Here is a 20,376-nt window from a genome sequence, read left to right as displayed (position 1 = left end):
GAAAACCGGCGGAAATACGCAGCTAAAAATCCGAAAACGCGTCCGGTGAGCAGGGACCTTTAATGTTATTTTTTTTTTACTGGTAATCATGACCTACAATCTGAATACTCAAGTATGAATTCCCTGAATAATTGTACACATAATAAAAACAACACACAATAATAATAGTAAGTTAGAGTAGGCCTATACTACTAGCTCCACTGATTCAAGCCAGAAAACAATGGATTGATTGATCATTAAACAAAACGTAACCAGGGTTTTGGAGGCGACACATTCATCACTAGTGACGGCAACGTTTGTAGCTGTAGCTTCCCGTTAAGTGGCACTCGCAAGTCGCAACGGGCCAGCGTCATGCATCAAAGGCTTAGCCTCTGAATCCATCCAGCAGACTGCTTCTGGAAGCCCTGAGGAAAACCCACTCAGTGTGACACACTGACTGGTGACCTGTACAGTATTGTTATATGATGAGGCAGATTCAGGGGGAGCAGCGATTCCCAAGCTGTGGGGCCACAGCTTGGGCCTACTTGGTGGGTCGTCAGGATATGTAAAGTGGGCTCACACAAATAACGTGCAAAACACTGACATATCCAAGCCGGAACACAACCGATTGATTGAAAACGCATGCGGCCGATCCATTTGACCCCTTTTTGAGATCTTGGAGTGGGCCCTGGTCCAGAACAGGTTGGGGAACCTCTGCTCTCGCGTGTCTGCTTTGCACGGTGGACCATTAGCTCAGTCTGAGTGGGTGGACACCGCCTCTTAAACCCCTCTACAATGACAGAGCAGTAGACCATAGTGGGTGGAGAATAGTGGCGGTACAGTGCACGTTACTCAAACTGTTGATGTTGTGGCATTCCTAAAGTACTCAAGCCGGCCACCGAGCTATTGAGCTAAACCAAAGAGACACACGCACACACGCATGCACGCACACGGAGCAAGAGAGAGGAAAATAAATAGAGAAAGAGCGAAGGAGACACGGCGAGCGAACAAACGAGTATGAGAGAGACTTTGAATTCGAGAATCGTTAGGGAGCAGGAGAAGCCGGCAGAAAGACTGGGGGGGCTTTTGGGGGGGAGGGGGGCTAGCTGGCCTGATGTGACCCTCCTTCCCTCTTCGTGGTGTAAGTTACAGGTTATTCTCTTAAACCACTTCTCTATTCTCTTTCATTGCCAGTTCCTACCGCCTCCACATTCTCTTCCACCCTCATTTCTAATTCAGCCCCACTGCCTCTCTCTCTCTCTCTCTCTCTCTCTCTCTGTGTGGAAGGGAGAGTGATTGGTGTGTGAGGCTGTCGGGAGGTATGGGGAGAGGGGGGGTTAAATAAATAAATAAATAAATAAATAAATAAATAAATAAATAAATGTCTTCCTTTCCCCCTTCCCTCTCATCTTTCTTTCATGTCGCTCTGACCAAAGCGACAAAGAAGTATTTTTATGTGTGCCGCTATCGCTGTGAGTGATGCTCTCTTATAATATTTTGTGTGCACAAACACGAGCTCTGTTGGTTGAACTGCAGCGCGCCAAGAGGCCAACGGTCCAGTAAAGCACGCACCACTTGGATCGTACTCGTAGACTTGTCTTCCTTCAGCGAGGAGAAGCCTGCCCTGAATGCCCGTGCAGCACTCCCAATGTCAAGAGGCTTTGGGGTGCACGGCAAGGAATATAACTACTTGAGACCTGAGACCAGATTCTACAAATGTCTTCTAAATCATGAGTTTTCTGAAAAACCTATGTTTTGTGGTTCTCAAACTATTTAATGTCAAGGACCCCAAACATTATGCCGCCGACCCCCATCTGAAAATATGTTCCCAGATATGAGTTTGCTGTGAAAGAATATATATTCAAATTTTTGCACACGTTTTTCATGATTTTAAAAAAATAGCAGATCTACAAGCTCATAGTGCGGCACTCGGTGCCATGAGCACGTATATCAGCAAATGTAATCACGCAGGAGAACAATTCCACCCCTTTGCACGGAGAAAGGGAGATCATCCTCAAGCACAAGTCATGGAGAGGTGCGGTAGACGCGGTTCAGCTATTCTGCATTCATGGGCTTCATCGTACACCGATGGAGGCTGAACAGGTGAAACACGTCCGCTGCACATCCCACCGAGGCAAAATACCCTTTTGAAGAGACATTATAGCGCGCCGGCTTCCTTCTGTTCGCACTCCTTTGCGAGCCTTTAAGCCTACTCGCCTAGTTCAGAACAAAGCCCCTGCTAGCTTTGTTTGCTTTCATTTATATGCTAAAAGAGTGACTTCGAGAGCTGCTTCATCATTCAATGACACGTTGTTTTGGGATTATTCATTTTGAATCAACGTTGTATGTCACTAATGGACTAATAATGTCATGACATGGTACAAACACACAACCCATACAGTACCTCTAGACTCTAGAGGTGTTAACCTAAAGCAATAGGACACTCTAGAGTCTAGAGTGTCCTATTGCTTTAGGTTAACACGCCCGCATTTGGCTAGCGTGCGTGCGTGCGTGCGTGCGTGCGTGTTCATATAGATCAGAGTCAATCAGCACCGCTGCACAGCCACGAGAAGAAGAGACTGGATTAAAATATACAGTATGCCAGGTGCTGATGAATGGGACATACAGTGTGTGTGTGTGTGTGTGTGTGTGTGTGTGTGTGTGTGTGTGTGTGTGTGTGTGTGTGTGCGTGTGCGCATGTGCGTGCGTGTACACGATTGCATGTGGAATGGTTAGGAATACTAATGAAGTGGTGTGTGTGTGTGTGTGTGTGTGTGTGTGTGTGTGTGTGTGTGTGTGTGTGTGTGTGTGTGTGTGTGTGTGTGTGTGTACGTGCCTGCATACACGTATATGTGGATAATAACGTGATTAGTTGAGGTGTCTGGCAGCCAGCCAACGCTGCTGATGTCACTAACAAAATATTTATGCCTCTTCCACGAGGACAGAAACCTGACATAGAATACAAATGAGAATAGAACAGAACAGTGGTTCGAAAGGACCCCTAAATTGCTAGGTATTTGGCCGTGAACTGTTCACAATTGGGGCGCCCGCTGGCCTAGCGGCCCAGGCGCATACCACACACAGTATAGGCTCTAATGCAACCTGCAACCTGTGTGTCGCGAGTTCGAATCCCGATGACCTTTGCTGCGGGTCACTCACTGTCTCTCTCTCTCTCCTGTTTCCTGTCCATCTCCACTGTATACTACCATTAACCCATTCAGACCAGGAAGCCCCTATACGTAACTATACCTTTCAAGACGGCAACGTTTCAAAATACTATCTAAGTCTACATAGCACATTATGTAGACTTAGATAGTATTTTAAACAGACTTATAGCTTGTTACGTAGACAGCTCTAGAATTGCACTTTATGTAGTCATAGCACTTTATAGTACACATGTATAATATATTATATAGTATAGTATGTATAGTTAACATAGATACTCCACTGTTACGTTCTTAGTTTACGCATGATTCATGATAACTACTTTTTATATATGTGATGTATGCCATGCTTGTTATTGCTTAATGTAAGTCGCTCTGGATTAAGAGCGTCTGCTAAATGCCTAAATTGTAAATTGTAAATTGTAACCCATTTTGGGGTTGTTGTTGTTGCTATATACAGTATATATAGCAACATACAGTATATACATTCGCTATATACAAGTTTTTCAGAAAACCTAGGTCAGCAATAAATCAAAATAAAGCGTATGCCTTGGGTCGTGGACCCCCATTGGAAAATGTTTTGTGACACCAGAGACCACCCATACAAGATGTGTGTTATAATGTTCATGTGAGCTCACAGATCCTGCACATAGGGTTAAAGTGGTAAGAGGGATAGTTCACCCCCATTTTGCTATGGATTACTCACCCAATGGACACTTGAATTCATGGATATTCTTTGTTTTTTTGTCTCATTCCTAAGCCCATAATTTGATGATCAGCAGTGGTTCCCTATGGAGACACAAATAGTCACCTTTGTGGCTCCATGGGGAGCTGCTCATCAAAATATTGGCTTAGGAATGAGACAAAAAAAGTATCTTTATTTGGGGGGGGGGGGGGTTAACTGTCCCTTTAAACTGATTGTGGTGCTGTATGAACACATTTTGCTCACACACACACACACACACACACACACACACACACACACACACACACACACACACACACACACACACACACACACACACACACACACACACACACACACACACACACACACACACACACACACACACACACACACACACACACACACACACACACACACACACACACACACACAGCTCAGTAAAGCAGGGGCATCAAACAGCAGCCAGAACTAACCAACCAAACCGCACGATGAATCTGATCTCCCCTGGGCTGTGTGCCTGCTGTGTGCACTGTGCAGGGGGCCGGATGACAGACAGACAGAGAGACAGACAGACAGACAGACAGAGAGACAGACAGAGAGACAGACAGACAGAGAGGAGACATGGGAACCAGAGGAAAGGTGAGAGGGCAGAGCAGCTCTGTCGGGAAGAGACGTTTCCTCACAGATGACAGACAGCGAGGGAAGAGAGAAAATGGAGGAAAGATTTATCATGGGGGTCAGCAAGAGGAGACAGGGTTGCTCCCTACTACTGAGGACCACTCTGATACGCGCGTGTGCACGCACACACACGCATATGTATTAGTATACTTGTGAGGCAGAAGTGATTTATTCGCTCTGTCCGCCTACACGTTATCAGATTTAGAAAAAAATACATTTATCTCAGATTCTTTACCCAGATTGCATTTTTGGTCAAAACAAGCTATATCCAATGACCCCCACACACACGTTTACATCGTGGACACATTGCGGGTCCCGTGGGTCGACAAAATAAGGTAAAAAGACTGAAAATAATTAATGAATACATGGCAAACCGAAAATAGCCAACATTCACAACACGTTCGGTGCATGGTATAAATCAACCATATCTCTTATCCTCCTGATACTTAAAGCTAACCTCTAGATGACTAATCCTAACCTCAACCTGACCATCTAATTGTGAATCTAACACTAACCATAAGTTTAACAACAACCATTTATCTCGTGAGGCCCACCACAACGGTCCTAAATTCGACTACAAGTTGTAGGGCCAAATAAGTAGAGTGCACATACACGCACGCATACACTGTTACTGTGTTTGTTTGTGTGTGTGTGTGTGTGTGTGTGTGTGTGTGTGTGTGTGTGTGTGTGTGTGTGTGTGTGTGTGTGTGTGTGTGTGTGTGTGTGTGTGTGTGTGTGGATACAATGTCAATCTGCTCAGTGCTGCCCAACACGGTGAGAGACAGAGAGAGACAGAGAATCAATGTTTTATTTGTTGCTACTGACAGAATACATTCTCTTCTGTATACAGAAGAGAGGAATACAATATATCGTTGCTGCCGAGCAGAAACAAGCCATCTCCATTTTTCATTTTTCTTTTGTTTATAAATTGAACACCCTTTACGTCTGTGTGTGGGTTTTACAAATATTGAACCAATGAAAGGTATTAAAAACTAACTCCATTGGATCCAAATGCTGTCGTCAAACCACCTAACTCCAACTTTGGAGAAGTTTTTCCCCCCCACACACATTAATGGTCAAACATCTCCTAACTCCACTTGTGCTGTAAAGGTAAAGTGATGAACAGCAACAACAATAGTAACTAATAATAACGTAAATAAGAAAAACTAAGATAAAGAATGAACTAAATATGAAGAAGCCTTCAGCATAGCATTCTATATGGTATATGCGCAACGAGGCACACACATGTGTAATACGGCATGCAGCCTTTTAGCTGTAGAAAAACAGGAGAAGGAGAGTGAAAGTAATGCAGAGAAAGGAGGCAGTGTGTGTGTGTGTGTGGGGGGGGGGGGGGGGGGGGGGTGAGTGAGTCAGGGTGAGACAGAGGAGAGGAGGGCGGGATGGAGATACGGGCCAGACAGAGTGTGGGACGGGGTGAGAAAGATGACACCAGTCGAGAGACCTTTGCTGGCATAGAGAGTGCAGCGTCAAGGACACACACACACACACACACACACACACACACACACACACACACACACACACACACACACACACACACACACACACACACACACACACACACACACACACACACACACACACACACACACACACACACACACACACACACACACACACACACACACACACACAATCTCGGAGCGTGGACCCATTTGTAGAACTCATTCACACTTATCTTTTTAAATCAAGCCACAACAAAAGGCACAGGATGTTTTGCATTGTCATGACATGCAGCCTTCAGGCTGTATAGTTGAGAAGGGGAAACAAAGATGACATAAGATAATAACTCCACTTTCTATGAGCCTTGTAAAGCTGAGCAAAACTTTCAAGTGCACCGATCAGACGATCAGCAATCAATCACACAGGAAGACAACAGAACAGAATAAAACAGACTAAAACCTAGTGTGTCGCCACATTAAACCATCTATACATCCTCCATTTGAAGATAGCCGATCTACAAGCGCATCGCATCACGACATGTTGAGAACTTGTTGTTGTTTCAAAACACCAAGAAAAGAGTGAAAAATGTGTGATATTTTGTAGTCTTCTCCTATTAGTCCTTGGGCCGAATTAGATGTCGGTACCACTAAAAGGGACAAGACATGTGTGGTATAATTTTGTTCGTCTGACATCCAGGAGTGAGAAAATGTGTGATAGCAGTTTCAGAATCACTTTACTGTGATTATGCAAAACCACATAATTCATTGTTGTCTAAACTCTAAACTAGAACAATTATTCAAATGTATGCACATTTCTGATGTTTGTACCATGGATGGACAATGGACATGAGTGATACCTCTTTTTATGAGTTTATGAGGATGTAGAAACCATTTAGACATTACTTTGAAGAGTCAGTAGTCAAGGTTGTACCCCAGTACACAACTCAACTCAGGAAAACATGTAATAAACATTTAAATGAGGATCACACGACTAGACTTAGCTTAGAGATAACATACCCGCCTCCCCACAGACAGACAGACAGACAGACAGACAGACAGACAGACAGACAGACAGACAGACAGACAGACAGACAGACAGACAGACAGACAGACAGACAGACAGACAGACAGACAGACAGACAGACAGACAGAGACAGCTGTATTATGTTACTTCTGGAGATACTGATTTAATGGTTCTCTATTTAGCCTTCCAAAAACACATCCCTTGTCCTATCTATCAGAAGTGTGGGACACAAAACCACACACGGTTTGTGGACATAGACAAGCTAGGCCTTGCTTTGGGAGAAAACCTCTGTGAGAGTGGTTGCGCTACACCCATTTACAGGATGTGACACTGAGTGCTGGTTGTGGAAAACTGAATGCACTGAGATTATTGAAGAAAAAAGGAGAGGGGAGGCTGATTCCAGTCAACTCCCACCATGTAGAGAATGTCTATTTCTCCATGCCCTCCGTGCCAATTACCAGACTCGAATATGGAGATGCTCTCTGCAGACTCTGCACCAGATCCCATACAGAGTCCATGGACAACTGTTGATGGTGTGGTGGACAGTTAGAAATTCACTGGATGTGCACAGCCCCTTTACCAAATGTAGTCCTTGAGTTTTTGGCTTGTAAATGTGCAGGTCTATGCAAAGCTTCCTAACTGCAGTTGTCTGAGTGGGTTGAAATGTACAGACCTCTGCAAACTCCAGAACTGTACAAGCACCTGAGGAAGACTCAATGCCTACAGTTGAACATGACAGTTCTGATGAGGAAGAGGTTGTGTAGTTCAATATGAACTCAACTGTTTCTCTAGAAAAGTCTGCACACACTGCCAGCATTTTTACTATAATCTTTCAAGACCCACAGAATATTTAGTTCTATGAATTCAGAAAGGTCTCCGAAATTATTATCATCTGATTAGCTTGGGGTTACGTTTCGGGTGAATTTTAAAGAGATCACAGGTTAGTAATTTGCTAATTTCCGGTTTACGACCTGGGCTAATCTTTGCCTTAAAATAAGGACCTGACTGAAAAGGCCTTGGCAAGGGGAGAACAGACGGCAAAATACATTTGGCAGTAAATGAGACTGATGTCATATTTGATTATCGTGATAATAAAAAACGAAAACTATTGATCTTATTTGTTGTTTATTTGCTACACATTTTTATTTTATTTGTTACGTATTATTTATTTATTTTTTAAGATATTTTTTTGCGGCTTACGTCTTTTATTGTTTTTTTGAAGGGACAGACAGTAGGCTGACAGGAAACGGGAGAGAGATGGGGGAAGACATGCAGTAAAGGCCGTGTCGGGCTCGGGAGTCGAACCCGCGGCACACTGCGACTGGATTACCAGTCGGGTGCCCAGACGGTTACGCCACCGCCTGGGCCTTGTTACGTATTATTGAGATCAAGATCAACATAAAAATGAAGGCCAAGATATGCCAAGATATGACATTTTGGATCGAAAATGACCTTGAGATTGACCTTTGACCGAACTTGAATTTCTTCAGTCATCTCAGAAATCAACTCGGCAGCCCAGAAAACCTATACTTCATTTCATAAACTACAGACATGTAGCAATACAAAAATCATATGCAACCTTTGTTTAGTGGTACTGATACCCCAGAAATAGGCTTCTATCCCATGGACTATATATTGGAGGCAGGACATATTATCAGATGGACAATCCGCAGCCAAAATACATATTCATTTGGGGGGCTTTGACATGAAAATGTTTGAGAACCACTGCTCCAAATGCAATGCAAATGGGGAATTTTGTGAATTCATAGATGTGAAATATGTCCCTTGCATGTTTACATTCCCCTGTGGAGCATAAGGACTGTGCTGGGTGTTTGGACTGTAGGAAGTTCCACAGTGGAAAGAAACACATTGGGCACTGCAAAGTGCATGGCCGTTCTTTCTCTAAGCGATCACGTTTCGCCAGGGCCTTCGGGGCTCTCATATCAAGATTGCTCACCCATTTGTTGTTTAATTGCTGTTATCCAGCTTATCCAGCCATGCCAAAGGAACAGAATCTATTTCAATTTGCCATCGATGGCATTTCAGCTTAAGGCCGAGTACCCACACACACAAACACACACACACACACACGCCTGATCGGTAGTAGTACATCAAAAACAGCATTCTACAAAGTCAAGTCAAAGTTGTTTAGAAAACGCTCGAGCACAAAATATCTTCATCACAACACGGCGTGCGGGGAAGCACTCCCAACTCCTCCTTTAACCCCTAACCTCTACCCAGACCCTGTCCTGGGTGATGGTGGTACTCAAAGTACTCGAGCCTAGTAGTCAAGTCCAAGTATAGATACTCCTGGTCAAATGTTAGTCAACCGCAAGTGAAAGATGCTCAGTGAGATTTTTACTCGAATGCTGAAGTATTCAAAAGTGCAAATATTAATGTTGATGCATTGAAAACTATCAATAATAGTGAAAATAGAAGACATTTGGCTCACATTGCCCGAAAAAACACCATCCGTCTCTACCAAAACAAACAGTTAAAACATACAGTGCAATTTCTGCAGGTAAACACAACCAGACTATACCGTACACCAGTGGCTGACAACTGCTGGTATAGAGAGAAATGCTAGGTAACTTTTATTTTATTGTTTTCTTATGTAAACACAGGGAAGATTACACAATATACCTCTATGTACAGTACTCAAGCAATTACTGTCCCACTACTGCTGGAAGACACACTCGACACAACAATATCTACATCACAATACCGTGCGCACCATTTATATCTATCTCGGGCACCATGTACTGTACCATGTTTCTTGTTTGATCTCCTTCCCCCCCTCCCACCCCCCCCCCCCCCCCCCCCCCCCCTTCTTCTTCCCTTTCTTTCTTCTATGGATAATAACCATATACGATGGGAACGATGCACAACAATCTCACCCACTTCTCACTGCCAAGCTACACCAGGCTTTTCTCTCGCGTTTTCTCCCGCGCGTGCGTTTAATTTAGGTCCAGTCCTATTTTAAAAAACGCACGCGCGGGCCGCGCGTTTAGGGTAAACGCGCGAGAAAAGCCTGGTGTAGCTTGGCCGTTAACGGCATGTATTGTAAACCCTGTGATGTGACAAGAAAGCTGATTCTGATGGGAAACTCTCCCAACTCTGACCTCTAACCCCCACACCACCCCCACCCCCACCCCAAAAGATGTACCGTGTCTGGTAAATCACACTCCGTCACGACAACGAGGCATATTCAGCGAGCATCGGCATCTTTCCAGAGCGGCGGCAGAAGCAGAGCGGAGCATGGCCTGCATAATGAGCCATCACAGCGGCTGACCCAGGAAGAATCCATGAGGAATTCCAAAGGATTCCACAAAAAAACAAAAAACGGTGCTGAACCGTCTCTTCTGTCCGGACGGAATGAGAGAGGGATCTGTTACGAGTCCAACGCCGCTTGTCGGACTCAATACTGGTGAATGTCGCAGCATTATTGCCTTTGCAGCCTGCAGGCTTTTAACCCATTAAGACCTGAGGAGGCCAATTGTGCAAAGGCCTTCTGAACTACTTTTGTCAAACACTTTAACAAGATTTTTCCAAAATGTTTTTCGAAAATAGCAGATGTACAAGCTCGCAGTGAGCTTGTACATCTGCTATTATTTTAATGACCATTTGACACAGATGCGTTCCCGGTTATAATGTGTTAATCTGACCCAGGGCAAAGCAAAAAAACGTGTGTGTGTGTGTGTGTGTGTGTGTGTGTGTGTGTGTGTGTGTGTGTGTGTGTGTGTGTGTGTGTGTGTGTGTGTGTGTGTGTGTGTGTGTGTGTGTGTGTGTGTGTGTGTGCGTGCGTGCGTGCGTGCGTGCGTGCATTACATATGTGTACATATATCTATGCATGCAAACATTCCAGGATAAATGGACATACAGTAAGACACAACTGAGCAGCGGTGCTACGGCTATTTATAGAGCGACTATATTAGCTCACCATATGTGTCAGTTGCTGCTCTCAAAATGGCCACAGACATAAAAAAAGCTTTCTTGTACATACAGTACATTACATATAAACGCATGTGTGTGTGTGTGTGTGTGTGTGTGTGTGTGTGCCTGTGCGTGTGTGTCTGTGAGTCAATACTATAAGGCATTATTGCTGTCAGACAGGTCCACGGAAATATAAGCGTGCACAAACGTGTGCAAGGAGACAGAGTCTGTAATAACCCTAGGGAAACCACACACCCTTGCATAGATGTGTACACACACACACACACACACACACACACACGCACACACAGCACCAACAAGTAGAGCCTGTTTAGGACAGTAGAGCCGGCTGTGACTCACACTAGCTTGTCAAAATAACGTCCCACTGACAGCAGTGACTCGGGAGGGTAGAAAGAATACCTTCCATATGAAGGTGTGTGTGCACGCACGAGCGCGTGTGTGTGTCACAGGCACAACGGGAGATTGTGTGAGAGAAAGAGAGAGACGGCGAAGAGTGACAGAATGGGAATGAGTGATCAACAGTGTGTGTATGTCTGTGTGTGTGTGTGTGTGTGTGTGTGTGTGTGTGTGTGTGTGAGAGAGAGAGAGAGAGAGGGAGGGGATAGGCTATTTGTGCATTCTCCCAGCAGCACTGTCTGGGGACAGAATGAAGCCCGATTTATATACGTACGACGAACGTACGTCGTAAAGATAACCGATCTACAAGCTCAGAAAGCGCCAAACCCGCTACTTGTTGCGAACTTGCAGATGGGCTGTTTTTTCCACGAGCGACACCGTCGCTAGGGCGAAGTATCGATGGCTTCATGAGAGAAGTGGGCGTTGATGAGAGCTGACTGCTGAGGGAAATCGCTCCCTCTTCTGCCTTGTGCGCACGCACGCAGGCGCACGCGAACACACACACACACACACACACACACACACCAAACAAAGCAGCTAGTCACTCACTGCTGGAGACAGAGAGCGACTCAAACGTCAAAAACGGTTTCCTCTCTCTCTCTCTCGACATTCCAACTCACTTGATGAAGCAACGCGCTCCCTCGAACGTGTACCCTTCCTCCCATCCTGTAGGTAGATCTGCAAAGAGGAAGAGGAGAGAGAGAGAGAGAGCATGAGAAAAACAAGAAGCAAAAACATAAAACAGCTGTTGAGAGATACGGGCTGATTAGGCTGCACACACACACACACACACACACACACGCGCACACACCTGCACGGCAATGCAGTACGTGCCTCTACCATAACAGGCGATGTGATTTGATCTCACACGCCGATTCCTTTGCAGCAATTTCGTGTCATCAGAATCCCTGGTTATTGCATTGTCCCCCTCTATTACGATACTGGGGGGTATATCGGTGCTCTGTCATTCGGTTATTATTGTCAATGGCAAATAATGATGTGACACCGTTGTAGGCTAATTGATCAAATAAACCCTTGCAGGCTGTGATGATCACGCTCATGTTGTGAGCTTGACGGAATATTCATTCCAATGTTACGATGCTAATGTTTTAGTTGTTCTCTAAAATAGCAGCAACAGCTCCGTGCGATCGGTGCAATTTAAGACCCCCTCGTTCTACAGAGAAAAACAGTATTAAATACCCGCCAGGCAATTTAGGAAAAGCGCAAAGACTGTAAAAAAAAAGGGTGGGAGGGGGGGTTGGGGGGATGAAATAGTCTTTGCTGCAGCCGGGGAGAGCTGGCTGTCAGCGGTCAATGTATTGCACAGTATGTAGGACGTGGCTATTATTATGATTATTATTTTTAGGAATGTGACTTATGTCACTGCGGGTGCTTGCTTACGACCCCCCGGCGTGCATGGTGGGCATTGCCCGGCCCCCATAATACGTGACAGAACTTTAAAAGAAAGTGTGACGGACGCCGAGGTGAAATAGAAAACTGGAGGAGAACCCGTGCGTAATGACTCGACGAGAGAGAGAGAGGGAGGGAGAGAGAGAGAGAGAGAGAGAGAGAAGACTGTTGCTCGCTGCAGAGATCGAGTCGAGAGAAGAAATGTCTCTTCGTCCTCCTATAGCTCTCACGTTTATCGCTACAACAACTTGTCCCTTTTCTCTTCTTGACGCGCACATAACGGTTATCATAAAACAACAACAAAAAACTCAAAAGCATAATAGAGCGATAGATAGATATATTGTTTTTACCTGGAGTTTTTCTGTGGCCCGTTATAACGGCCTCTCCAGTTACAGGATGCAACCAGGTTGTACTCTTTGCTTCTTCGCTGTTGGTGAGAAGAAACGGGAGGGAGAAAAGGTGGAAAAAAGGGGGAACAAATAAATGGTTATTTCCAAAAAAGGAACGGTGGGTGGGTGGTGGAAAGAAAAATACACATCCGCGAGCTGTTATATCCAATGAATATTTACTTGATGAAGAATATGCGTCCATCCCGAGTCACCCCATAACTCCAAGAAGAGGGCAGGCAAGAGAGCCAGTCCGGGTTAGGATCCGCCGCCATGTCTAGCTGTGTACACTCACTCTCACACTGTACTGGCTGCCTTTAGCTTTACTACACACTCAGCCACTGGATGGCGCGGCCCCGCGCCTCCGAGCGCGCTCACGAGGAAACCCTGGCGACTGGTGGCGGGCGCGGCCGCGCGCACTCACTCATGAACTGGAGTCAAGATGTTTTTACTTTAAAAGTACAAAAGCATTGGCGTCAAAAAAGGTCTAGCCTACTTAATTAAAGTAGGCTACCAAAAGTAAAAGTGTGCAGAATGTCCCATTTCACAAGACAAGTTCAAAATGTCTATTTTGAAAGCTACAAACATTGAGCTTATAGATCGTCTTTCTTTTATATAGTCTATAGGGCTGAGGCCTATTACGTTCTGTAATAATAATAATAATAATGATCAAAATCTACAAAATTATAGTAACTAAAGTTTTCATATAGGCCTAATTGTAGTGGAGTATATATATATATATATATATATATATATATATATATATATATATATATATAGCCTACAATATTGTCCTCGCGCGCATGGTCAATGGCGGCCAGTGCGGACTGTCAGAACACAATTGAGTTAGTACACATATAGCCTAACATTTGCAGCAGCAGTTGGCACTGCATGCAGCGTGGATCGGGCTCCGGCCGTAACAATACAGTAGGCATAACATTTGCAGCAACAGTTCAGTTGGCACAGCAGCCTGGTCACGGACGGTGTAAGTAAGCCGAGCAGATATAGTACTGACAGCCGTCAGAACACCAGTAAGACGCCTGAGGTCGTGTGCACGCATCCACCTACAGTAGGTGACAGCAGACTGCTGGGCGAGCGCTGGCGTGTTGGCATGGGGGGTCATAGATCAACATATGGAATTAATTCTGTACTGGCCATATGGAGGCCATAATATGGTCATGCCTGGGGTGACCAACCAACCAACCAACTGACTGACTGACTGAGGGGAAATGCATGATTTTAGTAAATGCGATGTGGTCGCAACAATAGAATACAGTAGCAGAGTAGCCTAGGTCTGTCCGGTCTCCTGTTACAGGCCCATTGATGTATTTTATTTTGTATAATTATAATTATATAATCTACCATGTAAGAAGCTTGGGTGTTTTAGTTAGTTTGGTATGTTTGATCATTGTTTGCGAACTGTCATGTCGGTTTATTGTCATTGTTTAGGCCTATATGTAAAATGTAAGAAAGAGTCCTGTAAGTCCATATGGGCTGGGCATTCTTGGAAGCATGACACTTAAAGAAAAGTCAATTAAAAAAATCAAATATGAATAATGTAACAGGTGTTTTATTTTAAAACACCTGTCATGTCCTGGGGGGCTCCCGTGGGTATGAATAAAAGTATTGACATTTTTAAATACTGAAGAAAGTAAAAATACCTTGCACTCAAAAAGTATGCTACAGTACTTGAGTAAATGTACTTAGTTACTTTCATCACTTCTTCCCCTCTGGGGAACTGCTTTTGAAAGATAATCCTGTTTTCTGACACGTATAGAGGGAGGGGATTCTGGAGAATGTGGAGACGTATATTGTAGTTTCACTGCCTTGTAAAGAATACGGAACAATTGTGCAGAATCCAATGCACTATACTTCATGCCAGTAGTGATAAGCATTTACTCATCCTATATTATAACTATCTGTAGCCTTGCTGTAAGAGTGTCCGATCCCCGGCTAAGTCATACGGGTGCGTATAGTGTTAGTCCGACGTCCCAATAATCTGACACCCATAATACAAATCTGATAAACTCTAACCCTAACCTAGGACAGTAGAATTTATGGCCGGGGTGTCGGATTACTGGGATGTCGGACTAACGCATGCCCCTCGTGTCATATAAAAAATTGGACCCAGTACCTCCCTGATTAGCAGGCACCAAGGGTCGGTTTTGGGGTTAAGTCCCAGCTGCGACATATATAGTGTACTATAGCGCCATGGATAAATCAAGCTGCAGAATCAGGAGATAGGGTCCTGCCCTATGATCCTCACGGCTTAGTAACAGTTAGTGCTATTAGTACAGCAGTTAGGGGTTATGAGTCTTGCTCAGGGACACATGGCTGCAGAGGCCAGGAATTGAACCTTGGACCTTCTGCTTCCCAGGTGGGCTGGAACCCATTCCGTTATCGCTGCCCATCAGTGTTTTTGCAAGAGAAACAAGCGGCCAGGGCAAGTCTACAACTACCAGCCTAAAAGATACGACCGGGCCGCATCATCAAACATACAGGGGGTCCCTGGTGAAACGAGTTATTTGGCATCAATTCGCTCATAGATCCATCTCTTGAAGGAAAATGTGAAATATGTGGAATATGTTTGAAACATTTTAACAACACAAATCTTGCATGGCATGATGGCAGTGCATGGTTCTCAACCAGTGGTCATTGAGGGGGTTCCAGGTGGTCCCCAGCTAAATGACGGAGAGTTGGTAACCAAATGGCTCAAAAATGCCAAATGAATAATGGGCCTTGAAATGAAATGGGTTGAAAACCCCTGTTGTGCCCCTGGCACAAACATATTTTCAGGGGTCTGCGGACAAAATACATATCAATTTGGGGATCCTTGGCGTGAAAATATTAGAGAAACACTGATTGAAACAACATTTGGAAGCAAGCCCAAATGAGCAACTACACTTATATAATGAATAAAATGCAACTACCATCTACAAGCGACCTTACAGGGAAACAAGGCCAAAGTCGCTTAGACTTGCCAACACTACAGCAGATCTAGGTAGTTGTTCTGTCCAAACCTCAACCATATCTCAACAGAGAAGTTGTGGTTTCTTTGGGAGAGATAGAACCCAACCTCCATCCGCTGGTAATTCAAACACTCTCAAAGGAAAAAAGACCAATCTCCGCACTATGGGGGACCGGGCCTTCTGCTCAGCTGCTCCTCGGCTGTGGAATGCCCTCCAAGAACACCTGAGAGCACCAAAATCAGTGGACGCTTTTAAAAGGGGTCTTAGACTTTTATTTTGAACAAGGCCTAGTTGAACTTTTAAGATGCGCTGTGTGCTGTTAACCCTTTAGCTGACCACAACATTCATGAATTGTCCTTATTTTAGTCCTTTTAAATACTTTTTTTTTTCTTCTTCTCTTGATGTAGCACTTTGGGATTTGTTTCAAAGATCCCTGGCTAATAAGACAAATATGCCTTAAAACATTATAGCTTGCCCTCTCTAACTAAAATCAAAAACACCTTCAATATTTTATTTTTCATAAATAGAGAATCTTTTCACTTTCAACAGTTCCTATTGAGTGAAAGATTCTTTATTTATGAAAGAAATAAAATATTTAGCGTGTTCTTTTGTTGTTTTTTGTTGTAGAGGGCAAGTATAATGTTTTAACCCATTTAGACCTGAGGACGATTCTACAAATGTCTTCTAAATCCTGACAGTTTTCTGAAAAACCTATGATTCTGTCAGTGGCTCTCAAACTATTTCATGTCAAGGACCCCAGAAACCATGTAATTGGCCGCTGACCCCCATCTGAACATATGTTGCTCCAGGGACCCCGCAAAGATTTGAGTTGAAAACGTTTGCGCTGAAAGAATATATATTCAAAGATTTGCTCCACATTTTCGCGATTTTTTAAAATCTTAATGCTTAAAGGGTAAGACCACTTTTTTTGAGGTTTGGGTTGTGTAGTTACCTTGCCATGATGTAACTCCAAATGTGGACAAGAAATAAAAAATTATTGCTCCAGTGATTAGAAATTATTGATAATTCAAAATATGCTCCTCATTGACTTACATTGTACACTAAAACGGCTCTCAAAGTCACTCTTTTAGTACGTAAACAAACACAAACAAAGTTGATTCAGACAATATAGAGCATCACCAAAACTCATGTGGTTTTATCTTTTCATAAAAACGTTAACTTCCTGTTGATTTGTCCATTTTATTAGGAAGAAAACCCGGACTGGATCCGTGGATCCGGATCCAGTTCTTCAAATAGTAAAATCATTTTTATGAAAAAAGAAAACCACATGAGTTTTGGTGATGCTCTATATTGTCTGAATCAACTTTGTTTGTGTTTGTTTATGTACTAAAAGAGTGACTTTGGACCATATCTGTTTTATTTGTTTTTGTTTTTGATTGTTGAGTTGTGCTATAACTGTAATGTTTTATATAATTGAAAAAGAATGTCAATAAATATATTGTTTAAAAAAAAAGTGTGACTTTGAGAGCCGTTTTTGCGTACAATGTAAGTCAATGAGGAGCATATTTTGAATTATCAATTTCTAATCACTGGAACATTTGTTTTAAATTTCTTGTCCACATTTGGAGTTACATCATGGCAAGGTAACTACACAACCCAAACCTAAAAAAAGTGGTCTTACACTAAAAAGGGTGCCTGTACAGAATAGGTTAAAGGAGAATTCCATGCTAGAAGGCTTTCTTAACTTTCTTTGTAGTCGTTACATCCCCACCGGAGGTCCAGGTGTTATTTTGTGCAAAAGCGCATTATTGGCGATTTCCCCTACCATAAGCCCTCAATGAATTTAATTGAATTGCATTGAATTGAATGGGGCATTGGGGTGTTTTGCTAATTCGCTTATTTCCATCGCTCACATTTTATTTTGTATATATCCTCTCTTCATAATGTAAATAGTATCCCAAGTGGCACACTTTACTAATTTCGATGGAAATAGCGAATTAGCACAAAAACCCAACCCCCATTGAGGGCTTATATTAGGGGAAATAGCCAATAATGCACACTTTTGCACAAAATAACACCTGGACCTCTTTGGTGGGGACGTAACAACTACAAATAAAGGTAATAAAGCCTTCTAGCATGGCATTCTCCTTTAAGGCATATTTGTCTTATTAGCCAGGGATCCTTTTAAGACCACAGGGGTTTAAGTGCTTTGAAATGAGTTGGAAGTGAAAACTTCAAATCAGGATGATTTGATGAATCAGAGAACAGCCTGTTCTGTTCCTCCAGGGGGTTGTCGTTTCTGTTGTTGTTGGTGGTCCTCGTCCTAGAGCATGCTATCAACAAGTCTCACAGTAGCTCACAACATGGATATCTCAGCCGGATAGAAATCCGCCTGGCACCCAAACAAAATCACTAAGCCATAAGGTCACACTCCGCACGCACGCACGCACGCACGCACGCACGCACACACTAATGTTGAGGTGGGAACTCTCCGCCCCCAATCCTGACAAATACTTACGACCCCCCCCCCCCCCCCCCAACACACACATTTAGGCTACCTATTGCATGATTCTGTCTCTCCCAAAATGTATAAAAGAAATTGACATTTAAAACCAAAAAATAAAAACATTAGCCAATCTACAAGATCACAATGTGTCACATCGTTATACTTCCACAACTGATGCTTATACATCTTAAGTAGCCTACAGTTATACGATTCTGTAGAGATTTGGCATAATACAACATTGACAAACAAATTGTGTTCAAATGGAAAGAACTCACACAGATTCATATTCCTGCCATTGCGAAGAGTTCAGATTATTCATTATTTAGTGCATTTATTCAACTTGTGTTGCTGCACCAATAAAACATTAAATTGCCATTTAGACAGCATTACACATCAAACAAGGAGTGGACTGGAGAAGATAAGAGTTGGCCAATGCATCTGTGTAGTGTGCACTAGCATGTGTTCCTGCTTGCGTGCGTGTGCGTGCGTGCATAAGTGTGTACCCTAAGCAGCCAGACATAAATCCATCTAATTACTAAGCCCCTCTTGTCAAAGTCTGGGTCTCTTTAGCCGATTACAGCGTGTCAATCAACAGTGGCGTGGCGCCGGACCCTCAGCTGGGCCATGGGGTCAAGCAGGAGGACAAATGGCATTAGCTTCTGGTGGAAAAAATACTCTAATTTTGTACTTGAGTAAAAGTATCAATACTGCAATATAGAATACTCTGTTACAAGTAAAAGTCCGGAATTCAAAATGTACTAGTATTCTCCATATGCAGACCGCGGCCATCTTACCATATAAGTTAATGGCAAGGTGCTACCTAGGTGCAACTTCCATTGGCAGCCCATTCATCCAAACAGAAAAGTCCTATCTGATTGTATTAAACAACGTCAAACTCACCAACATTGCAGCTGTACGGAAAGCTTGAATTATTCTCTTTTTATCCTCAAAGTGTTTGTTTCATAAAAATCCAATGTATACATGTTATGAGCTAATTTGTGTCCTTGCAGGTGATTCTTTTTCCAAGTGCTGGAGTTTGGAAGTGCTCGTTAGATATTACTCAACTGCCCTGTGTACCACCTGTTTTGAATTAGCACATAATGCAAGAGGCAGCAGGACATTGCTTTACTGAAAACGAGTGCTTCCAAACTCTGATGGAAAATACTTAAAAGTACCAAAAGTAGAAAGTACTGTTTATGCAGAATGTCTCATTTCAAGTTTTTAAATGTATAAACATCTTTTGCATAGCCTAGCAACGCATTGTGAGCTTAACTAATAGCGGCTATTTTACTAACTTAAATCTGTTAAATTAATGTAGTGGAGTAAAATAACAATATTTGGGTCTGAGATGTAGATAGATAGGAACCTAAAGTAGACCTATCTATCTACGTTGTAGTTCCATTGGAAAGAGAAGCCTGGAACACAATTGATAGATGTTTTTGTTGTCTTTTACCCCTTTTTCTCTCAAATTTAGTTGTTATGTTAAGAGTACTGAAGTCCTGACGTCACTCCCACTACCCTGAGTGGGGAGTGGGACCAAAAAAACAAAGCACTCCAGTCTTCAAATCAATGAAAATACAAAACAATATATAAAATATGAATTGTTGAAGTTCCATAAGAGCTGCATAATGGAGATGTGAGGAGGGTTGCAGAGAACATAAACCAACCCTAAAAAAAATAATAAAAATTATAGAAATAATCCCACCAGACCGCATCCACAACGTAATATAAAGCTCCTCGATGAGCAAAATTACATCTCCTCAAAACAAAGACATATTTTTTACATTTTACATCACAG

The 20,376-nt window shown here is 43.2% G+C and overlaps 1 protein-coding gene across 1 annotated transcript in view; it reads right to left on the bottom strand.

The window, feature by feature from the left end:
- The window catches only part of LOC306916628 (pleckstrin homology domain-containing family A member 5-like), a 217,303-nt gene extending 203,866 nt beyond the window's left edge, over nt 1-13,437 (bottom strand). Inside the window, exons 1-3 of the mRNA XM_079494589.1 lie at nt 13,326-13,437; nt 13,107-13,183; nt 11,967-12,024 (exon numbers count right to left, since the gene is read on the bottom strand). Of these exons, the coding sequence (XP_079350715.1) occupies nt 11,967-12,024; nt 13,107-13,183; nt 13,326-13,417 (227 nt within the window). The 5' untranslated portion in view covers nt 13,418-13,437. The remainder of the gene's footprint in view (nt 1-11,966; nt 12,025-13,106; nt 13,184-13,325) is intronic.
- Nucleotides 13,438-20,376: the final 6,939 nt, after the last annotated feature.

Source organism: Electrona antarctica (genome assembly GCF_951216825.1).
Source record: "Electrona antarctica genome assembly, chromosome: 23".
Lineage (NCBI taxonomy): Eukaryota > Metazoa > Chordata > Actinopteri > Myctophiformes > Myctophidae > Electrona > Electrona antarctica.
This window is presented reverse-complemented; position numbering and strand designations above follow the sequence as displayed.